An 18,536-nucleotide genomic window follows, 5' to 3' on the forward strand; every position below is an offset into this window, starting at 1 on the left:
TGCCCTGAGGCAGTACAAGGTCAGGCACTGAAGCAGAAGAGGCCACTGCACTTTGGCTGGAGGGACTTCAACCCAAACAGCTCTGTTCTCCCTTGCTTAGCACCAGGCAAACTGAAAAGCTTTGCATCTGCTGCACTTACGGTCCTGCAGATTAATAAGAGCTCTGATGTTTTCAGGCAACTCTATTTTGTCACTTTCCACCACAAAATTTCTAAAGCCTTTTTTTTTTTTTTTTTTTCTCTTCCCCCATCCCCGTTCTCCTGCTCTTTTGCTCAGGGTTTACAGGATTACCTAGGATTGTAACTTGTGCTGTAAAAATCAGCAGCTAAAGTCAACGTGCCAGTTGCAGCTTTGTGTTTCTATTGAAGCTTGAAGTCTTAAATATAGCACCAATTTACTTAAGTATGTATTTCAGAGAAGATAAGTACATTTCCAATTTTTGGAACATTGCTGGGAAATGTAAAAAAAAAAAAAAAAAAGAACACAGCCCTAAAAATACAGTGCTAAGGCCAATTCCAGTGTCAGCTGTATGGCAAATCTCAGGGAGAAAAAATAACAATAAAAAACAAAGAGTGGGGGGAAAAAATGAAAAAGGTCAGTTGTAATGTCATTGGGTGTTGCACACAGAAAAACAAAGCAAGTTAAATGAGCCTAGATAGCATCTTGTCTGGCCTACAGACACCAGCTATTCCTGGTACTGAGAGGAAAGGAAAGGCTGATTCCCATATGCTCTCTGTCCTTCGAAACAGAGCACAGTAGTTGGGAATTCCTTCCACATTCAAGCAATTGATGAGTTTAAACATGTAAAAAGCAGATAATGAGTTTCCACCAGTAAGTTCATGCCATCTGCGTTTAGCTCCTCTAACATGTTGCCTCAGAGTTTTAAAGCCACATCAAATACATGAATGAAAGAAGAAAACCTTAGCTTTACGTGCAGCAGACCGCAGAGCTTGCTGCAGCGAGGCAGGGCTGGGGCACGGTAGGACCTCTGAAGTCTGGAAGACGTCCATCAGGAGCCAGAAAGGGCTCTGAAAATGGTCACAACCTTCACATTAGAGGGCTTTACTTTGGGTGTAAAAATACCTGCACTCCTTTTATGACAGCAGTAAAGCTAGAAAGCCAGGTTTTTGATCTCATCCTTTGCTGGTTGAATGTTACACCTCACTTTTGCAAGACTCATGCTTCAATGTCGTTGGCTTCAGTGGGATTTCGGTACTGGTTTAAAAGCTGGCTGCACGCTCAATTGTTTGGTTGCATCCAGTCCGTAAGGCATAAAAAAACACAACAAACGTAAAATTTGTTTTGTTACAGAAATCAAAGGGAAAAAAAGAGCAGCACAGGAGTCAGCCACGTGCAACTTGTATCAATGAACACGTTCAAACAGCGAGAATTTAATGGTGACTGGTTGCATTAAGCAGCCTCCAGGATGGACAGTAACTCCAAAGACAACACTTGCCTCTTCTTTCCTCCAAGGATGTTCCTGCTTGGCCATGCCACCTTTCAGCCTCCTGCTTACCTCAATCAACAGTCCCAAGGGCCTGTGCAATGCAGGGGGAAGCAAGTTAAAATAGAAACCTGACAATCTTGCATTCAGCAAGAGCTGTGCTGACCTGAGAACCACGGTGCATTCCTGCAAGCAAATCCAGCTGACTTAACCAGCCCAAGTTACCAGGTTTTTCAGAAAACCTCTACACAGTTTTGTAAGCCCAGGCGATTAACTTCCAGTGACATCTAGAAGCTTCCCTGCCTGTATGCATGGAAATACACACGTGGGTAGCTCAGATTTGAGCTTCCGTGCACACCCATAAGCCACACGCTGCTGTTTTGCTTCTATTTCTTGCAGGTGTAAGCTCTTTCGGGCTCAGAAAGTAATCCTATACCAGGAAGACCCCCTCAGGGCTGTACGTGCATTAATTCACTACATCTCAGCATTGATTAAGATGCAAATGGCTTGCTTTAAAGCACAGGTTTTAACTTGCTTCTAGAGAGACGCCTCCTATGCGATCCCATCAAAGTACAGCTCTTTCAAAGTTGTCGTAATTAAAGCACGATCCACACGTGGAACAGAAAGCTTCAAAATTAGCAAGTTCAAAAGAGGTCAGAGAGGCCCGAAGTTTGCGTGCCAGCAGCAGCTTCTGCTTTGTGGAATAAAACCACCCAATTACTCAGAAACCATGAATCCCATTAGGAAAACGCAGGCGCAGGTTCTTGTCCCCGAAGACGGTCTCTTCCCTCTCTCCTTGCCTTCTGTGACCTACCAGGACTATGAGGAAACTGCAGCTGCCACCAAGCAATGTAGGTGTTGCAGAGGAGATTAATTACACATGTTGAGAAAACCATCACTGTGCTCCATTCAGCTTACAAAACAGACTCTTTTCATGTGCTGCCAACTACTGAGTGAGAAGGAAAACAATTAACACTGGCATACGGTCTCGTTTATTTCAAGGAAATCACATACCCAGAACCAGGCAAGCACTGCCCGTGCTCTTTGCTCTCCCAAAAGTCAGCAGTGGGATGGAAATGGCAAGGACTCAGAAGTTAGTGCTGCTCAAGGAATAACAATTTCGCTTTGCTCCCTTTTGTGCACACACGGAGACATCTTAGATACAGTAAATCCAAAGCAGAGCGCTTTCTGCCACTGGCTTGTGTTATTTTTCTCTTCCCCTCCAGACTGGCAATAGGAGTGGAAGTTGTGCAGGTGGCTCCACGCCAACCCTGGCAGAAGTCCCTTTAACAACGCGGCGGTCGAGGGAAAGGCTGGCAGACTTCACCAGAGGCTACAAACACCCTTGCCAACACATTCATGCCGTGCAGGGACGTTAGTACTCCCTGATAATGTATCTGCTTTTACTATAATAATGCATTTAGTGCCAGGACGAGGAGTGCACACTGCTTATAGCATACATACAAAGTGACCGAAGGCCTTGGGGGACTGTTTAAATACTATATGGTTGAAGCAGAAAATATAAAACCAAAAAACCCCACGAATATCCTTCACTACAATTGTGTCCTTACATTCACCAAGAACAAACGAGGGATTTCCAGCATCCTGACGTACACTTTGCACTGGATGCTCCCGTGAGATTTCAAATGATTCAATGGGAAGAAAGGAATTTATCACATCTTGCTTAAAATACAATCGCAGAGTCGCAAAATGTATGTTCATACATACAGCTGTTTTTCAACAGAAAATTCATTTAAGGAAAATCTATATGAAGAGGGGAAACACGGATGAAAGGCCTTTGTTATGGAAAACAAATGTTCATTTCTCTTTAATAAAGAAAAAAGCTAAACAGGCTAATAAAGATATACTTGGGAGCTGACATTGGTATATCTTCAAGAGAAATACCACCCGTCTCCTGTGTTGCTCTTCCTTTCCCACACGGTCCACGCTCCCTTGAGCGCCGAGCAGCACATCCCACAGGGTACCACAGGGATTCATCAAGCAGACGGGCAATGGGGGTCAGGCTGGCAGCCTGGCTCATGGAGAAAAATCAGAACATGACGCACACGAACAGCACCCTCACGAAATGCTGATTTCCAGATCGGCCAGTTAGGTTTTTTCATTGACTCATTGCCAAATGAAACATGTAAATAACTAGGTGCAGAGAAAGAGGAAGAAGTTGGTTTCCATGATTTTTCTTCAGCTGTCAAGAGGAGGCCCAAGAGCGCATGCCCTTCCCTTTTAAAAGGCTGCATCTGATGATGAGCTGGCTAAAAACCCGAAATCCAGCAAAAACAAAATAAAAAACCCAAAAGGACAGAGGGGAACAAAAGACATCCTTGAATATTTAGAATGGCAGCATACTATGCCAGCAGGAAGCCAACAGAGAGAGGTTGGAGAAAAATATTCCCTTTGTGCAGGCTGCGAGGCCTACAAGCAGACTACAATGACCTCCTCTAAGCACAAAGTTCCCAGCAAGTGAGGAAATTCTGGCTGTTTTATAACCCTGCAGCATGTCTCCACCTGCCCTCTCTTTTCCACACTAGCTTCTCCCAGCGCCTCTACCCCTTACATACCTGCGGCCCTGTGCTCCGCAGAGGTTTTGTAGCCTGACCGGAGAACTTCCCATCTGCATCCTGCTAGCCACTGCTCCTCTTCTGCTAGAACTCTTAGGCCAGGTAACTGCCTACTGACATGCATGGCTCGTGCTTGGAGGCTTTCAAAGGCCTTCCGCTGACAGATCTCCTTTACACATCCTAAAAATCACGGGGATCTACGTTTGGGATCTGTTTGCCTCCAGGCTGCTTGAAAGGGATGAAAACCTGCTGAGAGGAACATGATGTGTTACAACAGGGGTCTCCATCGCCGATGGCAAAGCACCTCTCCAGCAGGACAGCAGGTCCTGAGGACCTCCACGGCACGAACAGCTCACAGGCCATGCCACCTTTCACACTGAGCAGAGAGAATTGGGGGTTTGGGGCTTTGTTGTTTGTTTGTTTTTTGGCTTTTCTCCTATAATATGAATTTACAACAAATCGTAAATAAATAAATAAAAAGCGTAACTGCAATGGACTTTCGGATAACTTTCCAAAGGAAGAGATTGAAAACTGACCCTGATCTATTCTGAATTGGTGAAAGATGGAAGAAAATAGTTTTTCTTTTTTCTTCCTTAAGTACAGGCAGTGGAAACTGGCACATCTCAATATCTAACTTTTAATAGCATAGCACCAGGTATACTACTTTCCTGCCTTCTCTCTATCCCCAATTCACGTGTTATTTCTGAAGCTCTGCCATTTTACAAACGTTTTTCAGATTTTATAAGGAGCCTAAAGGAAAGGCTCCCTAGGGAAAAAAAAAATCCCAGTTTTAGGTATCAAACATTACTTCAGTATTTGAAAGCCAGCATCAGGAGCTATCTGTACTACACAGGAAGCCCTCTATCAAGATCCTAGAAAACAGGAGGAGGGGAGGGGGAAAAACATAAATTTAGTGACTGAAGTTACTGACTGTGATCTCACCTTACTCCTTAATAAGCAGAGTCACAGTGTCTGAAGCAACACAGAGCTACTGTATACTCCATGCTGGCAGTGAGCTCCCTTGAGGATTTCTTCCCTACACTACTTTTCCTTACCTCCTCTGCTTATGTCACTGCTTGCAAAAAGTAACATATGTGTACGCTATATATATATATATTTTGTAATATATACTTAACGATGCAAAGATCCAATGTATAACTGGCTCAAGCAGGACATCTTCCCAAGTTAGCTTGCTTTTTCTCCCATCTTATGCATAAATACAATGGCAGTCCAGAAGTTTGTCACAGAGCCCCAATTCTATGTGAGCAACTTCTTTTTCTGAGAAACAGGAAGCATACACATTGTTTTACAAAGCCCATGCTCTAGAAGATTTGCTATTTAATCCATGGCACCTGCAAAAACCCCGTGAACAGATGAAAGCATAAAGATCTGTTGGTATTATTAGTGGAGGACCCCTTGAAAACGAAAGAGACTTCTAAGGACTCCATGACTGCTCACTTTGTCACCCGTTTGCAAGGGCAGCATGAAAGGAAAGAAAAAAATAAAACTCAGAGCCATGTATGGCAGTCAGCAGGTCAAAAACTCAGGAAACAAGATGGAAAAGCAGGTGGAACTTTAAAAGGAAGAAAAAAATTAGGTAGCAAGGAACTTAAATAGCAAACTAATCAGTTGAAGAGAAAAGGAAACAACTGCTGTCAAGATTCAGGAGGCAGGAATTTAATTCATCTCTGAAGACCTGCATTAAAAACAGCCTCAAAACAAACAATATTTAACATGGAGTTCACAGCCAAAAGCACAGAAGGTGTATAAAGCAACCGATGAGAACTGGCTTGCTCATTTTGTTCAAATGAATGAATGCTAGTTATATCCTCAGGGAGACTCAAAGGAGTTTGCTACAGCCAGCATAAAATAATGCAGATTTTAAAGGAACATTTGGGATGCTCTCTCCAAACCATCACTCCTTTTTCATTAATACTCCTTCCAGTGAGAAGTCCCAACTGAAAAAACATTCTCCAAGTTCTCACATTGAGAACAAGAGAATAAACAAGTTTCCTTCTGAAAGCGGTCACTAAGGTCATTTGTGAAGATATTGACTCTGAAATCTCAGCTTCACTTATGACCCCTGCATATCACAGAAGTGACAGGAGTATTAAATAAAACAAACAAACAAAACCAAAACAAGCAAACAAAAAAACTGTATTGTATTGTATATCAAACTGGCTTTTGATACAACAGACTTTGATCATTTGGTGATTCTTCTAAACTACACATGAAATTACATGAGAAACATTAGCTTTATATTTAAAACAAACAAGCAAAAAAAAAAAACAGCTTTACTTCCAAAGACAATGCTTAGAATACCTGCATCTTCAAATGCCCCAAACTAGAAGATAAATACAAAATCAACACAAATGTCCTCAATCTTCGGAACCCTAGTTACTGGTTTAAGGCAAAGAGAAACCTGGCAATACCAATATAACCACTTAAATCAATCACCTCAATGCACCAAAGCCAGTTTTCCAGAATTTACACCCGAATTCTTGAGGACACAGAAAAGGGCACTGAAAATTCACTGTGACTACCAGAAACAGCAGAGGTGGCCAGAGCAGCTACAGATGGACTTGAAAGAAAATGGTCTATAGAGAAGAGAAAGATGTGTAAAGCCAATCCATGTTTTTTTTTCCAAAAGGTATGAGCTTGAAGACAGAAGGGAAATATATTTTTTCCCAGTCCTTGCAGTAGATGCTGTGGATTTCCCATCCTCTCTTGGTAACCATGTCCCACCTTCAGCAGAACCACTCAGCACAGCTCAGCCAGCAACTGGGGGGAGACACCAGAAGGGGCAGTCCTGCTCGCTTCCTCCTCAGACGCAGCTAGGACTACCAGGTCTTCTGTGAAGGACATCTGGAAACACCACCACATCACTGACAGTAGGAAGCCCAGCTCAGCCTCCTGACATCAGGGCAGCATTGCTGGGAAGCAGTGGGGTTAATCAGAAAAATATGAACCCACAGGGCAGCAACCTTTTGTTGAGGGAAGGCTGACATCTCCTGCTGATGAACGAAGGAGTGATGAACGCAGGAATGACCAACTTGAAATTACCAAGGTCAGGGTTCACTTTACTTCATTGGGATATAGTCCTTCAGATCCTTCATCAGGATATAGCCCCTAACAGTCCTTTTTATAGTCCTGGAGCTTTGAGCAACCTGGTTTAGTGGGAGGTGTCTCTGCCCATGGCAGGGGGTTGGAATTAGATGATCTTTAAGATCCCTTCCAACCCAAACCATTCTGGGATTTAACAGCTAGTGCTACCAATTTTAGCTGCCAGCAGAGGCAGTTTAGTACAGAAAAACTGCTCAAGTTTTATAAACACCCTGAAGACAGAAACTAGAGGCTCTTAACAAGCCAAACTCATAGCAAGTGAGACATTTTTATATAACAGATTTATGTGTTTGTTTGCATTCTAGTCACACCAGACACATTTCTTCTCTGAGCATCAAAATATTTTGTTACCTAATAAAATGGGCATACAGCAAAGATCAGTCATTTTGCCTTTTAAAGACAGCGTAGGGGCCCCAATCGCACTTCTCACTAGGTTTCCTCCTCACCCAAGTGTCAAAGCCTGAAAGACTTGGTCGTGAGATTTCAGGGCTTGCTTTTAAATAAGGTGCTTATTTAGGTATTTAGGTTCACCCTAAATAAGGTGAAACTTAACCCAAAATTCAGCCCCAGGGTCCCAGCAGGGCCTGGTCACCACCCCGGCCTGGCTCTGCTGACGGCCTGGCCATGGCGGGACAGGGCCGCTCGGCGACGCCTCAGCCCCGCTGCTGGCCCTCGCCGTGCCAGGATGGCCCTGACCCTACACTGCTACACAGAAATGAGAAATCCAAAATACCTTTTTTATTTATATATGTCCACACACACTCTACAGTCTCCTATGCAGCTCAACCAACCATGAAATTTCACAGAATGAAGTCCTGTACTGGCGTTTTTACACACATAAAATGGGATGTGGCACTGGGCACATAGTCCCGGCAGAAGGCCAGGGGTCACACAAGCCATGTCCTGCTGGTTTTTCCCCCCCTTTGCCCCTCACCACGCTGCCCCTCAGCAGCAAGGGGCTCCTTGGCATCCTTTCCTTGCAGGGAAGCCAGCTCAATAGCAGCCTAGGACACGCCAACATCTGCCAACGTGAAACCAGACAAATGGGCAGCCTCAAACGAGGTCTGACAGTAAAACACCCCAGTGCACCAAATCCCTAACCCAGCCAGCATTGTGGGAAGAAAACATATTCTGGGAAAAAGCAGTAACATTGGGGTTTGGTTTCAACCACCCTTGGACAACCCGCTGCCCCAGCAAGAAGCATGAGTAGCAGCAATCCAGCAGCCAGCCCGATATAAAACACACTCCATCTTCAGTGGTTTTCAGGAGCCTGTTATGGGGCTGAAGTATGCCGACGGCAGAGAGCCGAGAACTACAGGCCTGGAAGAGATGCAATCCTGTATGAACTTGCAAACTGCTGTATGGCGGAGCCTGCCAAGCCTTCCTCCTCCCCTGCTCACTCACACACTGTGACGGCAGCAACTCCTCGCAGCTCCTTCCACAGAGGAAACTAAAAGTGACTAAAAAGACTTAAATAGAGTGGTTTTAAAAGAACTGTTCAAGCAAATATAACCCAAAACATAACTTGCTGCGTCAGCTCTCACAAAAGCTTGGGGTGGGTGTGATAAGGAGAAGAGCCTGCAGTTTGCTGACAGTGCTGGTGCGCTGGGCTTTTTGGTCGAAGTTTATTTAAATTGTGCAAGAGCTAATTTATGCAGCCACAAGATCTTATTTATGCCTTCCCTTCCTGCATTTCTGCTGTTCGTCAGTCCCTCTTACCTTCACCTAAATCATACTCCAAACATTTTGGAGAAGACCGCTCTGTGTGAACTGGAGCCCTGAGAAGCATCAGCCTTTACACCACCAAAATCATTAGCAATAAATTAATGTATTTTGTGCCACATACTGCCATATGGAATCTTTCTGTTCCCTGTCCCCCTCCTTTTCATTGCCTCAGTTCTATAAAGAATAAACTTTGTTACAGCCAAAAGAGTAGAGAAAGACCAGAACTGTATTTCAGAAACAACGTTCATCAGCTGCAAATAAATCAAAAGCTGCTTTCACTGTGAGGGGCTTACAGATATGAAAATATTTCATACATGAAATGGAAGACTTATTTTCAATTCCTCTGTACTGATTCATTTTGACAAACTGGCTTACGTTTCCAACAGGGGAAACAGGCAGCCATAAATCAATCACGTTATCTTTCTGATGAGCTACAAGTTGTCTTTTACTGCACACAAGCAATGGATGTGGTTTTAATGTATTTTACAGCTAAAGACATCTGAGGCATTTTAAAAATACGCCACACATTTAAGGTTTTCCTAAACAAACCTGCAGCCAGAAATATTACAAGAAGGTGATTTTGAGTAATAGTAAAACCAAAGAACTTGCAGGGCAGCAACGTGCAGCCTGTGCTGGTATCTAAGGGGTGTGAAATGCCTTGAGGTCATCTACAGATGCTGTTTAATATTCTTGGTTTCAACACTCAGTCCTAGACGCAGAATCATCAACCAGAAGAAACAAAAATAAAAGAATTCAGGCATTCAAAATTGCAGAAAAGACCACGGGACACATTGCTGACAAGTTCTCAGGCAGTTAACTGCTGCAAACTCTCAGTGTGCTGGTAGAAAGGATAAAAACTTATTGGTGATAACACAAAGAGCACTGCTAGCTGCTCAGAATTTGGTGCATGTGATCATACAACCTCTTAAACAAGAAGCCAAAGCATGGTGACAGTCAGGGTTATCTCCTGGTTCTCCCAGACATGGATTTCCTGTCTACTTACAGTGTGTCCAGCAGCAGTGAGATACTCAGAACGTGGTTCCTGATACCTATGAAAAAAGGAAACTCATCCAGATGTTGTGGTGGATGGAGAGACTACTCAGGCGAGTGTATGGATATGCCCCAAACAGCAGTCATGCACAGCTCATACTTTTCCAGTTTTGAAGAGCTGCAGGAGCTTCCTTTAGCAGTCCCATAACTAAACACAGCCACATGTTTTCACTTAATATGATGCATGGCACATGTAATAGTGCTTGCTCCTTATATGAAGGTTTTCAGCCAAAGCCTTCCGAGTGTGCTCTCTGGTCAGATAAACCATTTACAAAAGGGATCCAGCAGACACAGGCTAACCAGCTCCCTTAATGTCTTGAAAAGAAATCAGTGGTACAAAGTAGAAGCAAATTACCAGCCAGATGCCTTCACAGAAAAGACACCTTCAACAAGCCGTGTCCTTTCTTCCTTGTTACATTAATAAGGAACATAGCTCCTTTCAGCAAGTAATAGCTTTCCGGAGCACTCACATCCACTCCTTTCCCAGAAAAATACAGTATGGGAAAGACCTTTTTATTATTTGTTTTATTATTGTTATTTTTATTTAAATGTTCCCTGCCACCATAACTCGGTGTCTGGTGCATTGTCTCTGGTATCTGTCTCTGGGCAGCTGAGAGCAGTGAATGGCTGGGAGCCAACCTGATTTTAATCTTCAAGAATAGCTGGGTAGAGGCACACAAATTTTGGCCTGTTTTACTTACAAGCGACGCATTATAAATAGAGAGCCACAGCGGACAGACTCAAGACAGGGAGATTCAAATTAAGCCATTATTTTAAGTGCATTGTCCGAAAAGTCTGAAGAAAAGTGTAACTGGCAGAGGCTTTTAGCTTGGTGTGGGAGTCGGAAGCAGCATCTCACCCCATCCGGCAAGGCAGTGTCAGGAAGTCTGGCAGAAGACCTCTGAGGGACACCAGCAAGGACCACAGACCCTGCTAGGTTAAAACTCATGGGACAGCCACGAAGGAAAGACTTTGCAAAGTGACTCACTTGGCCAGCCCACGCTGGTTAAGTGCAGGCTTCGGGTAAACCATGCAGCACGACAAGGCACTGCTGGAGAAGCCTGAATACACGACTGCTTCCAAACCGTGCTGCTGCTATTCTTAGTGTGCAGATTTAGGCATGCCTAAATCCAGTACCCTGAAAAGCAATGGCATTTCCTGAAAAGAAGAAGAGGGCAAGAAGTAGGGAAGACTAAAATCAGTCGTCTTTAATCACATCTCCAGTTGTTAGCAAACCTGTCTGTACAGAGCCGGGTGAAATTTAAGATTTGTCACGACTGAAAAAAGGGATTCTTTCTGTAACGGCAACATAGTAATTTCAGTCTTCAAAACAAACTTTCATTATAACACAAGCTTCTAAATCATCCAAATTACATACATGAAGTATTCTCACATATGCATATTTTTATCTTCCGCAAGATCTGAAGCAAATGATAGCATAAAATTTACTGCTATGTTTTCTTGCAGAGCTGCGGAAGTTTCTTCTGTGCCTCCCTGAAGCTGCACATCACAATTCAAGCACTGTACAGCTCAAAGATCTACACACACATGTATAGGTGTTCACTCACCAGTTTCAAATAAATACAGACACAATCAAAAATCTTTGATATGCATCTTGAATGTTTTAGTCGTGGCTTTTTGCCCCTTAAAGATAGCTCCTGACCTGCAGACATCTCACAAAAGCAACCCAGAGCACCTTCTCACTGACTAAAGCGAAATGCACGAAGCTATACAAGTGGTTATCTGCTCAAACGTCAAAATCCTTTGCCAGAAGTGCCCAACTTTCCCCCACTGGAGTTGTGCACTTTGGCAGGGGCTGGGTGATCTGATACCATGGGGGTGCTTCCATCTCCCAGGCTTTGGTTTGCCCTGTGCAGTGCAGGGGGGCAGCTGCTGAGTGGACACAGTGAAAAGTAGCCCAGGGGAGAGCTGCAGGAGAGCTGAAAGGAACAGCACCACTGAGAGAATAAAGCACATCTCACCCTCACTGCTTATTTTGTGCCAAATTGCAGGGGAGGGTGAAGGAGAACATGTTGCAGTTTGGCACCCCTGGTGTAGGACGCACCAGAGGGCCCTGCTGAGAATTTGGGAAACCTCTCCTGTACTGCAGAGGCCCCTGGGAGCCTCCAAACCCTACCTTGTAGCATCTGAACCAACAGGGGCCAAAGTGAGGGATCCTGCCAAAGATCCCACACGCCAGCAGTCGGGTACAAGGAAGCCCAGGCAGCAGGGGAGAGGAGCCCACGCTGATCAGTAGAAACAGTCGTACAGTGGTTCCTGGGGGGAAGGCAAAACTCCAAAAGTGCCCTGTAAAGCAATGCTTTTGAGAAGGCTGTGAAGGAATACAAAGCAGCTGCTTTTGCAAAGTTGCATTTCCTAAGCACTAGAGAAGAAAGTACACAAAATATATATATATATATATGTATAGCTGGTGATAAAGGCTAGCCATCCGAGCCTGGAAACAGCAGCCCAGCCAGTCTAGAGACTTCTGTACATGACGCACATAGAGAACCCAGAACAAACAAGAAACCAGTAAGCAACACTTCCTCCTCAAGTAAGCCTTTTCGCAGAGAAGTTTAACTCCAGTCCAGCCCCAGGATATTTTGACAGATTCACTTCAGCATGCTGGTAGCAGGCTATTGAAGTGCTCCCATGCTAAACGTATTCTTCTTTCATCTTCACAGAACTTGAGGGGAAGACGTAATTTTAGACTTTTCTCTCAGGAAAAAACCTGCAGCTGCCAAGAAACACTAGTTAAAGATAATGGGAGGTGGGGGAAGGATTTCTAATCATCCTCAGGTTGCACTTGCTAGAACTGTACTCTGCACATACCTGCTGCTTTCACATTTCTTAGTGTTAAGTACACAGCAAAGACACCATTTACCTCCCCAAGCACAACAAAGTTTTGCCAAGATTGTTCAGGAAAACTAACAGAAGACATTGGTAAAGCTAAGATTGCCATATTTACCAACTTGGGTAGATTAAATTTATTTCCATTGTCATCTCTGAAGGAATATAAAACCCCCTTCTCTCTTCACATAGGGATATGCAAAAGGTCAAGTTAAAGTTGTGTCAAAATCTGGCAGACCTCTCAAGTGGCTCTTTCAAGTTACAGGGAAGAGAATCAAAGTTGAAACCTCTAATTTGGAGACACTTTCAAGGTATCACAGCATAAATTTTCAGTCTGCACAGCTTTAACAGTGTTCCTTTAAATATAATTAATAGTTAGAAGCAGTGGCAGAGAACTGATGGACGGTCAGCAACACTCTGCCTGCTGAGCTTTCAACTTACCCCGCTAAAAAAAATTTAAGTGAAGGTCTTGTGAAACGAACTATCCCCAGCACATCGCAAGTACTTCAAATATGACATAACTTGAAGCAGCAAATTAAAGAAAAAACAAACACAGAGACATTTCAGAAGCAGAAAAATTAGCCAAGTATTTCAAAGAACATCTACTTTGTTACCCTAGTTGGCAAAAAAAAAAACATTTTGACCTCTCCCAATGAAGGTGCTCCTGGGACCCTTGCACTGCCCTCACCTCATGTATGGCAGCACAGTACAAAGCTCAAGAGTCAGGACTGCCTAAGTAGAATATTTTTATACACCTGATAAGCTATGAAACAATCAATTTAGTGCCTCCCACCCGGGTTACTTCAGTGACCAAAAAACCAACCAAACAACAACAAAAATAAAACACCAAACAGGAAGACTGTATTCATTCACTGTTTGTGCCATCAATGCAAATGGTGCTCTTCACACACTCTCTGGCCTTCAGTCAGTGTCGCAAAGTTTGGAGGCACTGCATCAATGCGCCTGAAAGCACGGGATGGAGACGGTGCCTGCCTCCAGCTCCTCTCTTACTGTACGTCAGTACACAGCAGTATCTGCACTGTGGACTTTTTACACAGACATCTCCGATTACTCCACAGTGGTCCACATTTCCGCTTTTTTAATTTACAGATGTGGAAAGCGAGGAAGAGCAAGCAAGCCTGAGCAACCCGCACAGGGTTGTATGTCAAAGAGTTTGAATTTTCAACCCAGTGGCCATTCAAAGAATGCAAAGTATTTTTTAACTTGCACCTTCAACAGCCACAAATTTGACTCAGTTGTTACCAATTCCATTCATATTTGTATAGTGGGGGAAAAATAAGCATATTTCAGTAATGCTACTGTTTATTGACCTCTCTTGGTTTCAGCTGTCACAGAAGCGAGGAGACTACAGTGAAACGCATCTCAACATCACCAAATTGTTTAAGAGCTGGGGTATTAGACATTTCACATTACATGCTCATTTATACTTTTTCGCAGACAAGAATCTCACCTGCACTGATAGCAACCTCAACTGCTAGTTTTTATAAACCTGTGTTCATACGCTCTAGTCTCTCAGGAAGCCTGTCACGTCTGTTAGCATTGACTACTGCAGAGGACCAGCAGCAAGAGGCACCCAGCAGCTGGCAGGGGTGAAAAGTAACTGCTACTGAGCTCCACTCCATCTCCTTGACATCCATGCTTGATGGATATAAACAGGACGTTTGTTGCATTTGAGGTCACTTTAACGTGTCATTTCTGCTAGGCCTCTCTGCGGCTGGGAGCCTTGCTCATTTCTTCACATACAGCCATCCAGCTATCTGGAACTTATTTAGGAGGAGACAACTGGTCCAAAGGACAACTCTTGGGATAAAGCTGTGCCTTAGGACATACTTATCTGCTTGTATTCACGTGATGTTTTTTGTCTTTTTCTTGGCCTGCGAGCTATTTGAGGGCAGACTGTGCCTTTCTGCTCTGTGTTTAGGTTCAGACAGCCTGAAGGGCACCCAGGTCTTCATCGTCCACGAGCTCAGCATCGGTGTGCTTGGCTTCAGGGGACCAGCACACACAGAACCAGGAACAGGAGTGCGTCCTGTACGTACTTCTACGAAAGTTGTCACCTAGGATTAACGGGCAGAGAGCAAACTGCATTAAAAAAGCAACAAGAAAAAAACCTCAGCTGACACAACGGGCCCCACCCTTGGCAGTGCAGAACACCAGCTGCTTAGGGGCTTGGAGACAGTTTCTTGACTGCTGCAGCCCAGCCTGATGGATAGGAGCTATAATTGGGAATCAAGACACTAATTGCAACGCCAGATTTTTTTTTTAAAGCCTGCCATACGACTCTAAGCCATCTTAAATATTTACTTCTTTCAGTTTTCTCCTCCAATCCCTTGTCTATTTGCAGTATAAGCTCAGTTGGGCAAGGAGTGCCGTGCTCTCAAAGGCTGCAGCACAGATGCAGCCCTTCCTCTACAGCTTTCAGAAGAGTTGCCCTTCCCGCAACCAGACAGACATCCATCTGCTTGTATTTAACATATATCCAAATATAGACGTGTTTACAAACATACTACGCTTATATATTGTTTTTCAATTATTTAAATATCATAAAGGTTTTGAAAACAGTTCTCTAGTATTACATGTTCTTTAGGTGATCTTAATGGCATCTCTTGAGGTTTGTAATCCCTTCACACCAATATTATCCTCTAAAACACAGCTTCTTTTTTAACGTAATACAACCACTTTCCATTATTCTTGTCAGAGGTTTGCTTTTCCTTACAAAAGTCTACTAAAAGTGTAAAGACTCAAGTACGACAGTCCTCAACCATGCAGCATCACTAGATTCCAGTTCCACATACCTGTAGCACTGAACAAGTGATTTCCTATGCACTTATATTTAGCTGTACTCTCGTCCAGCCCTACCAGAAGGTCATCATTGCTCTGCCTGAGCCCAACAGAAAAAGAATTTACCTTGGTTTTCCACAGCTCTGAAGACTAGGACAAAAAAAAAAAAAAAAGAGGTGGGAAGAACTCTGGGGAGGGCAAGAAGAACCTGATGAGGAAAGAGTCACTTGAGTTCAAAGGTCTTTAGTTTTCTCTTTACTCCCTAGGGAAAGCCAAACAAACAAAACTCCTTGTTTTAACTTCTAAAAGGTACATCTCTAAAACCTTCCTAAAGAGCAAATGGACTTTCCTCTTAGTAGTGCCATGAAAGAAGTTCCAACAGTGCATCACAGGTTTTGAACCGAACAATGTAAAAGGACCAAGTGAAATCTTTCACGATATGAAACTACAGTAACAGGTAATATAATACAGCAGCTGCTTCAAATGTTTTTCAGTATTTGAAGAATTCAGGTATTTTTCAGTCACCTTCCTAAACCCAAGGAGAGAGTTAACTCATCACTCGATGATTTTCACTGCCTAACATCAAATATGGATCACAGAACGCTGTTTATAGCATCTAAATTACTTTTATTTAGTATATCGTTCACCATAGCCTTTGGGTTATGAAGCACAAACGCTCTACAATAAAAACTCCAGTTTTATCAAGTTATGAATTCAAGAGCTGATTAGATTACTCCTGCTGTTTAAATGACAATCTGCTACCAAAAATAAGCATGTTGCGTGGCTCTGAAATAGGCTCTTTGGCTTTGTCAATTAAAAAAAGCATTAAATTCCAAGTAACAGGTCATTACAGTACATGCATGTATAGTCTGTGTTCAAGTGGGCCACATACACATACCTCCTACTGAAATTATTTGGAGAAGCTATTTCAGCGTACCTAAATGCACTCCGTCACCTGATGGGCACAGTTAGAGACCAATACAGTGTGATGAAAGAAAATACTTGGTCGGGTTCACATTGAGAATAAAGGTTTGAAAGAATATCACATTTTCTCTTAACAAAATAAGCAAACAAAAGAAACGGGATGTGAAACCTTAGCTCGAAATTAGGGTTTACAAATACAGCTGCTGATGATTTAAACAGTTTGGAGACTTTATCACTAAGCTTAATAGGAAAAGTGGACTTTCAAATGAGTGAAAGGTGAAACAAGCTGGCTATTGTGTGGTCAGCTTGAAGATTGCACACAAAAAGTGTGTTTTTGGGATGGGAGAAGTTACATTTGGCCTTCTAAGAAGAAAGAAGAGAGCAGGATATTAGCATCCTCTGCAAACTAATTGAAGGCTAACATGCACACGAACCGCAAAATAAGGCATTCAGTCATCTTCCTAAGAAAATAACGAGTTTGGCAGCACAACAGTCCTCAGAGAAACGCCAGGACAGAAACTTCTGTTGTCTTTGTTGATTCAGCAGCCGATGCATCCAATGCCTTCGTGCTTTGTAAGGAACGAAGACAAACGCGCCTTCCAGCATCTTTAACACGCTGGAAAGGAGTCCTGCTGCTGCATGCCAAGAAACCCAAGAAAAGCTAACTTCGGCTCGCAAATACCACCGCTGGGATATTTTATGGCCCTAGGCAGACAGGGCTATCGCTTAGGCAGGGCTGGCTGCAGGGTGCAGAGGGCAGGAGCCGGCAGCAAGCAGCGGCTGCCCCCACACACAGCTGGCAGCCACCCCAGGAGCCTTCCTCACCTGTTCACCACCTCTCTGCCGTGTAACACACCTGAATTTGAACCAAGACCTCTGCCCCCGGCTTTTCACCGCCTACACCTGCTAAAGCCATGCCTAGCCCCCCAGCCACCCCCGGCTGTCCCCGCACAGTGTGTCCCCACCAGACGAGGCGCGGCCAGCGCGGCGGGCTCCCTTTCTCTCCCCGCCTACACCCGGGCCTCAATCCCCTTCCAAACTCCCTTTTCCACACTCCGCCAGCCCCCGTGCAAACACCCGGGGGCTGCCGCCCCCTTCCCTACCCTGGTAGGCGCGGCCGGGGCAGGCGGTGAGGGCGAGCAGGGCGGCCAGGCGCAGGCAGCGGCTCGCCATGCTGCGCGGCGGCGGCGGCGGCGGCCCTTCCCGGCTGAGGGCTGCGCGGCAAAGGGGCAGGAGGAGGAGGAGTGGGACGGAGACATCCTCGGAGCGGGCTCCCCGGCTCGGCCCGAGGCTCCTCCTCCTCCTCCTCCTGTGAGGGAGCTCGGCACGGCCCCGCCTCGCCTCCCCTGGCCCGCCGGCATCGACCCCAACGTGGCGCCGCAGCCCCGTGCCCCCACAGCCCGGGGTCCCGGCTCCCCCGACCCGCAGCCCGTCAGGGAGCCTTGTCCCTCTCGTCCCTCTCTCCCCTCTCTCCCCCAGCAGCCTCCGCCGGCGGGGAGGGGAGTTTGAGGATGAGGATGAGGAAGGGCAGCCCCCAAAGCACGAGGCGTGCCCCTGAGCCGCGGGGTTATGAGGGAGAAGTGCGGGGTCTTTGCGTTTGCCCCTAAGGTTTTGGGGTGCTCGGTTTTGGGGTGCTTGGGGTCACGGCTGTGGGCTTCCTGGCAGGAGCACAAAGACTGGAGGCCTTCCTCGCATCCCCTGCCAGATGAAAGCGGTTCCCCAAATCCTAGCCTGCAGACGAGAGGGCTCCAGGCGGAGCATGGGGTGTTCCAGCGCTTGATTAAAGTTGGAGATCTGTCAGCCCCGAAGCTCCGCTGCAGCGAGGCTTAGTTATCCTTTTATTTTTTCCATGTTAGAGAGGTAGCATCTATGTGTTCAAAAGCTGCTGGCGGCGTGGTGAAGCTGCTGTGCTGCTGAGGAAGGAAGAGTTTGTGTGCTAGGACAGGAGGGGACATCCCAAGGTGGCTCCTCACATCCCGCCCGTGGGCTGCCCTATTCCCAGCAAAGCACAGACAGATGGGGGAGTCCTACCCAGTGAGTTG

General features: G+C 45.0%; 1 protein-coding gene across 3 annotated transcripts in view; it reads right to left on the reverse strand.

The window, feature by feature from the left end:
• The window catches only part of SRPX (sushi repeat containing protein X-linked), a 42,958-nt gene extending 25,266 nt beyond the window's left edge, over positions 1–17,692 (reverse strand). For 2 of the 3 annotated variants that reach the window (XM_082784657.1, XM_082784659.1), the window contains exon 1: positions 17,598–17,682. In XM_082784657.1, coding sequence (XP_082640783.1) covers positions 17,598–17,667 — 70 coding nt within the window. In that variant the 5' untranslated portion in view covers positions 17,668–17,682. Of the gene's footprint in view, positions 1–17,597 lie in introns of all 3 variants that reach the window. The other variant, XM_082784658.1, reaches the window with a different exon arrangement.
• Positions 17,693–18,536: the final 844 nt, after the last annotated feature.

The sequence above is a fragment of the Aythya marila genome (assembly GCF_965140915.1).
Source record: "Aythya marila genome assembly, chromosome: 1".
Lineage (NCBI taxonomy): Eukaryota > Metazoa > Chordata > Aves > Anseriformes > Anatidae > Aythya > Aythya marila.